Raw genomic sequence first — 13,516 nt, 5'->3', positions numbered from 1 at the left:
AATGAAGAAATGCCTCTCCACCTCAGTCCCAAATGCTTACTGACCACTTATTCTGAGACTGTGACCCAGTGTTATAGATTCTTTAGCCAGGAGCAACATTTTCTCAACATTTACCCTATCAAGCCCTTTTAGAATTTTATATGTTTCAATGAGATCACCTCTCATTCTTCTAAACTCCTGAGAATATAGGCCTCGTCTTGTCAATCTTTCCTCAAAGAACAATCCTCTCATCCCAGGAACCAGTCCAGTGAACCTGCTTCTGCTTGTGTCAGCATCACAGACTAACATCCTTATTTTGCCAATGGGCAGGGTCCCCAAGTCTACCTCTACCTATGATGCACTCCCTCTAGGGAAAGTATGACCTTCCAATAATAACAATAACTTATATTTATATACAACCATACGAATTAGAAGCAGAAGTAGGCCATTCTGCCCATCGAGCCTGCTCTGCCATTCAACAAGATCATGGCTGATCATTCTTCTTCTTTGGCCTCCTTGTCTCGAGAGACAAGCAGTAAGCGCCTAGAAGTGGTTAGTGGTTTGTGGAACGGCGCCTGGAGTGGCTATATAGGCCAATTCTAGAGTGACAGACTCTTCCACAGGCACTGCAGGTGAAGTTGGTTGTCGGGGCTGTTACACAGTTGGCTCTCTCCTTGCACTTCTGTCTCTTTTCCTGCCAACTGCTGAGTCTCTTCGACTCACCTGTCTTTAGCCCTGCCTTTACATCTGTCTGCCAGCTCTGGCGATCACTGGCAACTGGCTCCCACGACTTGTGGTCAATGTCGCAGGACTTCATGTTGCGTTTGCAAATGTCTCAATAGCGAAGACATGGACGGCCAGTGGGTCTGATACCAGTGATGAGTTCACTGTACGATACGTCCTTGGGGATCCTGCCATCTTCCATGCGGCTCACATGGCCAAGCCACCTCAAGCGTCGCTGGCACAGTAGGGCGTACATGCTGGGGATGTTGGCCATCTCGAGGACTTCTATACAGTGACTTTAAAACGTTTTGTCTTGGGTAAGGAAATAAAAACAGCACACAGTTTGGCCTCACCAATGTTCTGGAGTAAGAAGCACTCTCACATTAATGAATGAAAGCACTTTCAATGACGTCATCGCACGGTAACCCTCCCCCAGTCCACCAATCAAGGCCGCCGGATGGAAGCACCCAATCAGGGCACAGCGTTGGTGACTGTGTGTTCTTATCCTCCGCCCCTCCGGCTAGTAAAGCCGGCTGCGATTGGTGACCACGAGTAAGGCGGCGTCCGATTGGAGGGACGCGGAGGGCTTTGCGTCACAGAAGGAGGAGATGAAAAGAAGAAGAAAAACAAAGATGGCGGCGTGAGGCTTCGGTTTTCTCTCCGGTCGGTGGCTCGTTGTAGCGGGGAGGGAGACAGGGGGGGGGGGGTCATTTACCACAGAAGATACATTTTAAACCTATTTTAAATTAAAACAATTACTTTTTTAAACAAATTAGTGAGAGAAAAATACACCAATAATCATTTAAAAAAAATAAAATGTCGGCGGTGGAGGAGCGAGAGCCGGTGCCCGCGGCTTCCTCGGCGGCGGCGGGAGGAGGAGCAGCGGCGGCGGCGATGATGATGGCGGCGGCGGCCTCGGGCCCCTCCGACCCCATACACCCGGCGGCCCAGGAGCTGAACCACTCGGAGCTGGAGGAAGGGCCGAGCTCCAAGAAGCGGGCCCGGCTGGAGGCCGAGTCGGCGGCCGGCTCGGGCTCCGGCTCGGGCTCGGCGGCGGCCGGCGGCGCGACGACAGGGGCCAAGGCCGGGATTGAGCACAAACTGGAGGAGAGGCTGTACTCGGTGCTGTGCTGCACCGTCTGCCTGGACCTGCCCAAAGCTTCAGTCTACCAGGTACACAAGCCAAGCCGGGCCGGGCCAGTGCGGTAACAGCCTGTACCCGCAATCAATCAATACTAAACACAAATATCTCTTAAAATAACAATTAAATTCTCCATGCACCATTATAATTCCGTTATCATCAGTGTAGAAGGACAGGCTGTACCATTTGACTGGACTGATCAGGTACCCAATGTGTTTTATATCTCTTTAAAATATATAATATTTAATGCATATTAGACATAAAATATTGTCATCATGGGATTGCAACACTTCACAGAGCACTGTAAAAGATCATTTGTTAATATAGTGTATATGTGAGCCTGTTTTAATTGTGTGTATTTGTGATTGTTTTATAAATGTGATTGAAGTAATCACATGTAAAATGTGGTCACATAACTACACAATTGTCTTCCTGTTTTATTTTCAATTTACATAGGTGTAGTGTTGGTCCGTTATTTGAATTCCTGGTTATTTTGTATTGTCTAAAGAGATGAGGGATGGTTTGGGGTGGGGGCGCGGTGGGAGTTGGAATATTAATATTTCAACTAAAGCCGGCAACTTGACAATGGGATTCACTCCTTACAACTGTCGTCTACCAAAGATGCGGAATGGACATATCCAACATGTGCGTGTTCATGCCAGAATACGGGAAACATCAAAAAAAGACTCTTCGGTGCTGATCCTTTTCTCGACGCACGGTGTAGTGGGGTCGTTTGATTTTTCTCGCAATTGCAGCAAAATGCAGTCTGTTGCCTGACATTTAAGAGGAGGCAGGCCTGGCTTCGTAATACTGTTTTATGTAGCTTTATTGCCAGTCATGATACTTTGACTCTAAGAAAGGTAGTGGTCAATTCTCTGAGCCTCTCGAAACCAAAGTAAAAGGTGTAATCTGATGTAACCCTATATTCTCTATATTCTTTTGTTGGGGGGGGAGAAAGTTCAAGGATAGCTCAGTCTGAGACTAATATCTCAAGGTTTGCAACCTCACCTGTAACCCCTTTTATCCTATACTCTTGTAAGTTCACAATCTTTGTTTCTTCATTCTAGATGTACATTATAAAAATAGTTTATATCCGGCTGGATTTGCAAAAGGCTGTAAATGTCTCTGTAAATGTGTTTGGAGAGCTGTTGTATTAATTAAACATGTTGGGTTTACAATACAGTCATTGTAATAAATGTCAGGTTTATGTAATCCCACTTTAAACCGAGCTGCCGTTTCTCTACTTATGTGGATGTGCACAGTTCCTTTAATTGGATATTGATTCAGGGGCTTGGTATTGGGGCATCTATCCTTGGCTGAGAGCAATGTCACAGACACAAAGCATTAGACTTTTAAATTCATGTTCCAGTAAATTGCAAGGCCAGTTCGGAGAGTGGGAAAAATTTATCTCATCTGCAAAAGAAGTGGGGAGGAAATGTGAATCAAGGAAGCTATTGCTTGTTTGCGATTGTTGCTTCATCGGTACCCCTGACTTTCAATCCTAACTGCAGCATTCCGAAGCAGCACTGCATCAGATGTTCTGAACACTTCATTACATGCCGTATTATTAACCCTTCTCCACATCGGCCATGTTGCAGCAAGGCCCGTACCATCGAGATTGCAGTTATCTTAAGTTTCTAAAAAAAGCTTCAGTTTAAAAAAAAAATGCTTGTAGATCTTTAAATTGCTCTTCCACCATTTTGAAAGAGGTTTTCAGCAAAAACTCTCCAGTCTTTTGATTTGCTGTGCCTGTGTGTGAATGGGTGTGCACGCACTGGCAATTCTAGTATTTAAAGTGTTAAACTAGTAATGGAATTGGAGGTAGGGCTGTACTGCCTGTCTGGATACACTGGGAGAAGGAGGTGTTGGGGGCTGGGAGGAGAAAATGAAGATTACTGTATTAGAAACAAAACAGTACTCCATAGTGCAGTCCGAATGCCATCCTGTGATTGTGTGAAGCATTTCTGAAACTGAGGTAAAATAATGTATGTGATTTCATTTGTTGTAAAACTGGAGAGCTGGTTGCTTTCTAGAGATTTGATTGAGGCTTGTATCTGTTCATTTATGTAAATTTTAATTGCTGCACGGGAGTAAGAATAGTCCTGCATTAAAACTGGAGATCAGACGTTTGTTTATATTTAGACCGTGCCGTTGGTAAACACTGGAACAGGACCTTCCATGGATGCTGTGCTTTCTACCCTGTTCCCATCCCCCATCATTTATCTTCCATCTTGTCTTCTCTGGATTTTAATCGGTCTCAGTTAGTTTGTTCATTGGATTATTGCAAAATGAAATTAGTGGTGTAATTTCATTCCTAATGTCGGATAGAGTTTGACGTTGAACATGCAGGTGCGAATACCAATAAGTTGTGAAAGTAAATCAAGACCTTGTGCTTAAAAATAGCAAAACAAAGCACTGCATTGTTATAACGTCAGTGTCCGCACTTTAGAGGATGATTTGAGTTTGTCTAACCAACCATTTTGTACAGTCACCCTAATAGGGTAGTACAATTTAAAATATTTCAGAAAAGACTTCTGAGTCAGCTCTGTGGCAAGTTAAGATTTATACAATCCTAAATACAGCTGGTGATCATTAGCATTCTTGCCTCTGTCATTTTTTACTTTTCTGGACAGTCTCTGACATCTGCTGAAAACTGTCAGTAATTTCTTTTACTTTAAAATGTTAACCCAATGTGCTTTGGTCTGAATTGTACTTTGTTCAACTTCATGATGGAATGAAAATGTGTGCATAAAAGAATCATTACAACAATCAGGGGTTTATATATTGCCTTTAATGTAGTAAAACATTCCAGGTGATTCATAGGGACATTATCAAACGAAGTTTGACACTGAGTCAATAAGGAGATATTAGGACAGATGAGAAGTAGGTTTTGAGGAGAGAGGGCTTTAGGGAGGGAATTCCAGATCTTAGGACCCAGGCAGCTGAAGGCACAGTTGCTAATGTTGGAGCGTTGAAAATCAGGGATGCACAAGAGGCTAGAGTTGGAGGAATGCAGATATGTGAGTTATGTAGGGCTGGAGGAGGATACAGATAGGAGTGAGGCCATAGAGGGCCTTGAAAACAAGGATGTGTATTTTAAACCTAGGCATGACCGATCTGGGAGCTATTGTAGGTCAGTGAGCACAGGTGATTGGATAAACATTCTCACCAACTTCCATTGGCACTCTGATCAAAGTCGTCGTCCTTGTTTACAGATCTTCCATGGCTTTGTTACTTCTGCAACCTCCCCACTCCAGTCTCACCTATCTGCCTTAAGTTCTGTGACTCCTGAATCCTGCCCTGCGTCTACCCCAGCATTGATTGCAAAGCCTTCAGCCACCTTAGCCCCACTGTTTGGGACTCCCTGAAATGCTCTGCCTCTCCATTTGCCTCCCTGCTTTTAAAACCCCTTTCAATCAGATTTTATGACTCTGCTTTCAGTCATCTCAACCAACCCCTCCACGACTGCTCGATGCCCCATTTCACCTCTTGAGAAGCACTTTCTGATCCTTATGTTAAAAGGGCACTATTAAGTGCACTTGGTTTTCTAACTGAAATGTGGATGCTGACGTGCTAAGGATAAATCTTTGTAGCTAGCTGTGAGCACTTGGAACACTAGGAGCAAAATAATGATGTTTGCATAAACTGTTATGATTCATCAGCATACTGACTTGTTTTACCAAGTCCAACAAAAATAACATGCATTTATATTGTGCCCTTAATGTAGGAAAATGTCCCAAGGCACTTCACATGATTGGGCTCATGCCAATTTTTGTCAGATTACAAACAGGCGACATTGGTAGGGGTGGCTTAAAAACTTGGCCAAAGAAGTCAGTAGGTTGCTGAGGGAAGTAAAGGTGGAGGTAGCGGAGCCTCTGGCTGCAATCTTTAAGTCCTCCTCGGATATGAGAGTGGTGCCAGAGGAGTGGAGGTTTGCAGATCTTGCTGACCTGTTCAAACTGGTAACTACAGCCTAGTTAGCTCAATGTCAGTGGTGGGGAACCTTCTAGATTCCATAATCCAAATCAAACGTTGGAAAAACATGGGTTAATAAATGAGTGTTAAAGCAAATTAGTTATGGGCAAATCATGTCCAACTAACTTGAGTTGTTTGAAGTAACAGGGAGGGTTGATGAGAGTAGTGCGGTTAATGTGTATATGGACTTTCAAAAGGTGTTTGATAAAGTGCGACATGTTAACAAAATTGAAGCCGGTGGGATTGAAGGGACAGTAGCAGCGTGGATACAACATTGGCTAAGGGACAGAAAGCAGAGAGTAGTGGTTTTTCAGACTGGGAGTGGGGGAAGTGTACAGTGGTCTCCCCCAGGGGTCGGTATTCGGACCAATGCTTTTTTTATTGTATATTAACCTGGACTTCAATATACAGTGCATACTTTCAAACTTTGTAGATGATACGAAACTTGGAAATATAGTAAAGGGTGAGGAGCTAATTGGCAAACTGCGGGAGGATATAGACAGCTGGTGAAATGGGCAGACACATGGCGGTTGCAATTTAATGCAGAGAAGGGTGAAGTGATATATTTTTGTAGGAAAAATGAGAGGCAATGTAAATGAAATGATACAATTTTGCAAGGGGAGTGCAGGGACTGAGGCACCTGGGGGTGTATGTGGCAGGATAAGGGGAGGAGGTAATTTTTTTTTAAAAAGAGTACCAATGGAATCCTTTACTTTGTTAATAGAGGCATAGAGTACAAAAGCAAGGAAGTAATGCTAAACAGTCGTTGGTGTTATGATCGAGGTGAGAGGAGTGCACTGTTTTTTCTAGTTCGACTTCACAGGTCACAAAATATATTTAAATGTTTACCCAGTTACCAGTACAGTCAATCATAGACTCTATTTTTAAATCACAGAATAAAATACATCAACCAGGTTTCTTTAATAAAGAAAATTCAGTTTATTATAAAACAAGACTTAACCAGTAATGAAGCAAAGTATTAACACAGACTGAAATATGAAAGTTTATTTTTTTTACCTTAGCCTCTCTCGCGCGCGCTCACCAGTTAACCAAAAAATAGAAATTTAAGAGCTCTTACAAAAAAAAGACAAAAAAAATATTTTGGCCAAATACTTGGTAATTCTTGAAGCTGGCAGGCTTTTCAAAAAGGTGGAAAAAGCTGAGCTGGGGTTTTGTCCTTGGCAGGTTGATTTTTTTAACTCCTTTCAAAACATTGTCCACACCTCAACTCACTGTCCAAAGCGAAACCAAAAACTATATCTCGAGAATCAAGCCTCCTGACCCTTATAAATCTTGACCTGTCACTTCTCTGTTAATATCTTCCCCAGGTCAAAAAGCCCTGCTGGGTACATATCTGAAGATTGGTGACTTCCGGTAAATGTTTTCAAACAACCTCTGTCACCCTTATTTAAAAAAAAATCAATGGAATACTTTTCACTTTTAAAACACAAGTTCTCAAAATTTAACAAAAAATGGAAATGCTTTTGTAACGCCTCCATCCTTGGAGGAATGAAATGCCATTTTTAAATGCATTTCATTACAAGGAGTGGGAAGAAAAACAGAAGATGAAAAATATTTAAGCACATTTATGCATTCATTCTCATTCGCTCTTAAACGTAGCTAATATAGTTCTGCTTTCTTTCATCTTTGCACTCAGATATCTCAAAGCAAAGTTAAATCCTAGACAAAGCATCCACAGTCTCATTATTTTTTTCCCGCAGTGTGGATAATCTTTATGATAAGATTGCAATTGTAAACTCCATCGGAATAGTCTGGCATTCTGGTTTTTGCATTTTTCCACAAAGGCTAGGGGGTTATGATCAGTATATATCAGTGTCTCTCTAGTCATGGCAGACATAGACCTCAAAATGCTTAAGAGCTAGTAATAAGCCGAGGGTTTCTTGTTCCACTGTTGAATATCTTTTCTGGTGTCGATTTAGCTTCTTGGAAAAGTATCCCACTGGCCTTTCTATGTCCGATTCATCGTCTTGTAACAGGCCAACCCCCAGGTCACTAGCATCAATTGCTACCTTTGAAGGGCTTAGTGAAATTTGGAGCAGTCAACACTGGTTCATGAATCAAAATGACTTTCCGCCTCTCAAAAGATGCTTGGCACCCCTCTGACCGCACTACCTTGGTTTTCTTTTTTGTAGAAAATCTGTCAGTGGAGTAGCTGTAGTACTAAAATTTGGTACAAGCTTGCAGTAGAAACCACACATCCCCAAAAACCTCATGATTTCTCGTTTAGTCTTGGGGGTAGGGAACTCCACCAATGCTTGTACTTTTGCTGTTCTGGGCAACACTTGTCCTTTCGCTACTATATGCCAGAGGTAGATTACTCTTGCTTTTGCAAATTCACTTTTGGCAAGGTTTATCACTAAATTAGCCGATTGTAATTTTCTAAACCGAGCTTCCAGTTGTTCCAAGTGGGCCTTCCAAGTGTCACTATAAACATGGTCAAAGTAAACCACGCAGTTAGGAACACTGGCTACCACTTGGTTCATTTGTCCTTGAAAAGTGGCTGAGGCATTTTTTTTTAGCCCGAATGGCATTACTCGGCATTGGAAAAGACCGTTTGGTATGATAAAGGTCGATATTTCTTTAGCTCGGGGTGTTAAAGGAACCTACCAGTATCCCTTTTCCAGTTCTGATGCAGGGTCACTGACCTGAAAAGTTAACTCTGCTACTCTTTCCACAGATGCTGCCAGACCTGCTGAGTATTTCCAGCATTTCTTGTTTTTATATCCCTTTTGCAAATCTATTTTTGTAAGAAATGTGGAACTTCCCACACTGTCAATATAGTCTTCCAAGCGAGGAATTAGGTCGGAGTCTGCCTTTGTTACTGCATTAACTTTTCTGTAGTTTATGCAGAATCTAGTTGAACAGTCAAGTTTAGGCATTAACACCACTGGGGAACTGCAGCTGCATTTCAATTAGGTGGTTTTCCACCATGTATTATATTTCTACTTTTACCTGGGCCTGTTTCTCCAGACTTAAGCGATAAGGATGCTGTTTTGTAGGAAAGGATTACCCCACATCCACATCATGTGTGACTAAGGTTGTACATCCTGGCTTGTTCCTACAGACTCCTTTAAATGCTGTGAGTAGCCTTGTTAGGTCTTCTCGTCATTCTGCATGTCAATATGAAAGCATAGTGTCCAATCTCTCTAACAATTCAGTAACTGGATAGTAGGAGGTTCAATTTGACAATTGTTGTTCAGGGAGGGACGAAGCGCAGAAGAGCAATAGTTATAGGGGACTCTATAGTCAGGGGCACAGATAGGCGCTTCTGTGGACATGAAAGAGACTCCAGGATGGTATGTTGCCTCCCTGGTGCCAGGGTCAAGGATGTCTCTGAACGGACAGGGGGCATTCTGAAGGGGAGGGTGAACAGCCAGAGGTTGTGATACACATCAGTACCAATGACATAGGCAGGAAGAGTGACGAGGTCCTGCAGGGGGAGTTTAGGGAGTTAGGTAGAAAGTTAAAAGACAGGACCTCTAGGGTTGTAATCTCAGGATTACTCCCTGTGCCATGTGCCAGTGAGGCTAGAAATAGGAAGATAGTGCAGCTAAACACGTGGCTGAACAGCTGGTGTAGAAGGGAGGTTTCCGATATCTGGACCATTGGGATCTCTTCAGGGACAGATGGGACCTGTACAAGAAGGACGAGTTGCATCTAAACTGGAGGGGCACAAATATCCTGGCTGCAAGGTTTGCTAACGTCACTTGGGAGGGTTTAAACTAGTGTGGCAGGGGGGTGGGAACCAGAGCAGTAGGACAGCAAGTGAAATAAATGAGGGGGAACTGGTAAATAAGGCCAGTAAGACTAAAAGGAAGAGCGGGCAGGGAGATGTTGTGGAGCACAGCGGGACTGGTGGTCTGAAGTGCATTTGTTTCAATGCGAGAAGTATAACAGGTAAGGCAGATGAACTTAGAGCTTGGATTAGTACTTGGAACTATGATGTTGTTGCTATTACAGAGACTTGGTTGAGGGAAGGACAGGATTGGCAGCTAAATGTTCGAGGATTTAGAAGCTACAGAGGGGGATGTAAAAGGGGTGGGGGGAGTTGCATTACTGGTTAAGGGGAATATCACAGCTGCAGTGCGGGAGGACACCTCGGAGGGGTCATGCAGCGAGGCAATATGGGTGGAGCTCAGGAATAGGAAGGGTGCAGTCACGATGTTGGGGGTTTTCTACAGGCCTCCCAACAGCCAGCGGGAGGTAGAGGAGCAGATATCTAGACAGATTTTGGAAAGATGTAAAGGTAACAGGATTGTAGTGGTGGGTGATTTTAACTTCCCCTATATTGACTGGGACTCACTTAGTGCTAGGGGCTTGGATGGGGCAGAATTTGTAAGGAGCATCCAGGAGGGCTTCTTGAAACAATATGTAGATAGTCCAACGAGGGATGGGGCCATACTGGACCTGGTATTGGGGAATGAGCCCGGCCAGGTGGTCGAAGTTTCGGTAGGGGAGCATTTCGGGAACAGTGACCATAATTCCATAAGTTTTAAGGTACTTGTGGATAAGGATAAGAGTAGTCCTCGGGTGAAGGTGCTAAATTAGGGGGAGGCTAATTATACCAATATTAGGCAGGAACTGAAGAATTTAGATTGGGGGCGGCTGTTTGAGGGTAAATCAACATCTGACATGTGGGAGACTTTCAAACGTCAGTTGATTAGAATCCAGGACCGGCATTTTCCTGTGAGGAAGAAGGATAAGTTTGGCAAGTTTCGGGAACCTTGGATAATGCGGGATATTGTGAGCCTAGACAAAAAGAAAAAGGAAGCATTCGTAAGGGTGGGAAGGCTAGGAACAGACTAATCCCTTGTGGAATATCAAGACAGTAGGAAGGAACTTAAGCAAGGAGTCAGGAGGACTAAAAGGGGTCATGGAAAGTCATTGGCAAACAGGATTAAGGAAAATCCCAAGGCTTTTTATACGTATAGAAAGAGCAAGAGGGTAACTAGGGAAAGGGTTGGCCCACTGAAGGACAGAGAACGGAATCTATGTGTGGAGCCAGAGGAAATGGGTGAGGTACTAAATGAGTACTTTGCATCAGTATTCACCAAAGAGAAGGACTTGGTGGATGATGAGCCTAGGGAAGGGAGTGTATATAGTCCCAGTCATCTCATTATCAAAAAGGAGGAGGTGTTGGGTGTCTTGCAAAGCATTAAGGTAGATAAGTCCCCAGGGCCTGATGGGATCTACCCTAGAATACTGAGGGAGGCAAGGGAAGAAATTGCTGGGGCCTTGACAGAAATCTTTGCATCCTCATTGGCTACAGGTGAGGCCCCAGAGGGCTGGAGAATAGCCAATGTTGTTCCTTTGTTTAAGAAGGGTAGCAAGGATAATCCAGGAAATTATAGGCCGGTGAGCTTTACGTCAGTGGTAGGGAAATTATTAGAGAGGATTCTTCGGGACAGGATTTACTCCCATTTGGAAACAAACGAACTTATTAGCGAGAGACAGCATGGTTTTGTGAAGGGGAGGTCGTGTCTCACTAATTTGATTGAGTATTTTGAGGAAGTGACGTAGATGATTGATGAAGGAAGGGCAGTGGATGTTATCTATATGGACTTCAGTAAAGCCTTTGACAAGGTCCCTCATGGCAGACTGGTGCAAAAGGTGAAGTCACATGGGCTCAGAGGTGATCTGGCAAGATGGATTCAGAACTGGCTCGGTCATAGAAGACAGAGGGTAACAGTGGAAAGGTGCTTTTCTGAATGGAGGGCTGTGACTGGTGGTGTTCCGCAGGGATCAGTGCTGGGACCTTTGCTGTTTGTAGTATATATAAATGATTTGGAGGAAAATGTGGCTGGTCTGATTAGTAAGTTTGAGGACGACACAAAGGTTGGTGGAGTTGCGGATAGTGATGAGGATTGTCAGAAGATACAGCAGGATATAGATCGGTTGGAGACTTGGGCGGAGAAATGGCAGATGGAGTTTAATCCGGACAAATGTGGGGTAATGCATTTTGGAAGCTTCAATGCAGGTGGGAAGTATACAGTAAATGGCAGAACCCTTAGGAGTATTGACAGGCAGAGAGATCTGGGCGTACAGGTCCACAGGTCACTGAAAGTGGCAACGCAGGTGGATAAGGTAGTCAAGAAGGCATATGGCATGCTTGCCTTCATCGGTCGGGGCATAGAGTATAAAAATTGGCAAGTCATGCTGCAGCTGTACAGAACTTTAGTTAGGCCACACTTAGAATATTGCGTGCAATTCTGGTCGCCACACTACCAGAAGAGGACGTGGAGGCCTTGGGGAGGGTACAGAAGAGGTTTACCGGGATGTTGCCTGGTCTGGAGGGCATTAGCTATATTGAGAGGTTGGATAAACTCGGATTGTTTTCACTGGAAGGACGGAGGTGGAGGGGCGACATGATCGAGGTTTACAAAGTTGAGTGGCATGGACAGAGTGGATAGTCAGAAGCTTTTTCCCAGGGTGGAAGAGTCAGTTACTAGGGGACATGGGTTTAAGGTGAGAGGGGCAAAGTTTAGAGGGGATGTGCGAGGCAAGTTCTTTACACAGAGGGTGGTGAGTGCCTGGAACTTGCTGCCGGGGGAGGTGGTGGAAGCAGGTACGATAGCGACGTTTAAGAGGCATCTTGACATACATGAATAGGATGGGAATAGAGGGATTCTGTCCCCGGAAGTGCAGAAGGTTTTAGTTTAGGCAGGCATCAAGATAGGCGCAGGCTTGGATGGCCGAACGGCCTGTTACTGTACTGTTCTTTATTCTTTGTCGAGGTCTCCTGCCTCATCCTCACTATCCCTTTCATCCTTTACTGTCTCTACTACTTGACATACCTTTGCTTGCCTCTCCTCCCGGCGGTGGTATTGTTTTAACATATTGATATAACACAGCTGTTGCTTTTTCTGACAATCTTTTTAAAAAATTCTTTCATGGGATGTGGGCATCACTGGCCAGGCCAGCATTTATTGCCCATCCCTAATTGCCCTTGAGAAGGTGGTGGTGAGTTGCCTTACTGAACCGCTGCAGTCCATGTGAGGTAGGTACACCCACAGTGCTGTTAGGAAGGGAGTTCCAGGATTTTGACCCAGCGACAGTGAAGGAACGGTGATATAGTTCCAAGTCAGGATGGTGTGTGACTTAGAGGGGAACTTGCAGGTGGTGGTGTTCCCATGTATTTGCTGCCCTTGTCCTTCTAGTTGGTAGAGGTCGCGGGTTTGGAAGGTGCTGTCTAAGGAGCCTTGGTGCATTGCTGCAGTGCATCTTGTAGATGGTACACTGCTGCCACTGTGCGTCGGTGGTGGAGGGAGTGAATGTTAGTAGATGGGGTGCCAATCAAGTGGGCTGCTTTGTCCTGGATGGTGTAGAGCTTCATGAGTGTTGGAGCTGCACCCATCCAGCCAAGTGGAGAGTATTCCATCACACTCCTGACTTGTGCCTTGTAGATGGTGGACAGGCTTTGGGGAGTCAGGAGGTGAGTTACTCGCCTCAGGATTCCTAGCCTTTGACCTACTCTTGTAGCCACGGTATTTATATGGCTACTCCAGTTCAGTATCTTGTCAATGGTAGCCCCCAGGATGTTGATAGTGGGGGATTCAGCGATGGTGATGCCGTTGAATGTCATGGGGAGATGGTTATATTCTCTCTTGTTGGAGATGGTCATTGCCTGGCACATGTGTGGCGCGAATGTTACTTGCCACTTATCAGCCCAAGCCTGGA

The 13,516-nt window shown here is 44.4% G+C and overlaps 1 protein-coding gene across 2 annotated transcripts in view; it reads left to right on the top strand.

Annotated features, from left to right (window-relative positions):
- The first annotated feature begins 1,387 nt into the window (after positions 1-1,387).
- zftraf1 (zinc finger TRAF-type containing 1) overlaps positions 1,388-13,516 on the top strand; it is a 204,447-nt gene continuing 192,318 nt past the window's right edge. For both annotated transcript variants that reach the window (XM_068015986.1, XM_068015976.1), the window contains exon 1: positions 1,388-1,875. In XM_068015986.1, the coding sequence (XP_067872087.1) occupies positions 1,519-1,875 (357 nt within the window). In that variant the 5' untranslated portion in view covers positions 1,388-1,518. The remainder of the gene's footprint in view (positions 1,876-13,516) is intronic.

The sequence above is a fragment of the Heterodontus francisci genome, chromosome 2, assembly GCF_036365525.1.
Source record: "Heterodontus francisci isolate sHetFra1 chromosome 2, sHetFra1.hap1, whole genome shotgun sequence".
Taxonomy (NCBI): Eukaryota; Metazoa; Chordata; class Chondrichthyes; order Heterodontiformes; family Heterodontidae; genus Heterodontus; species Heterodontus francisci.
This window is presented reverse-complemented; position numbering and strand designations above follow the sequence as displayed.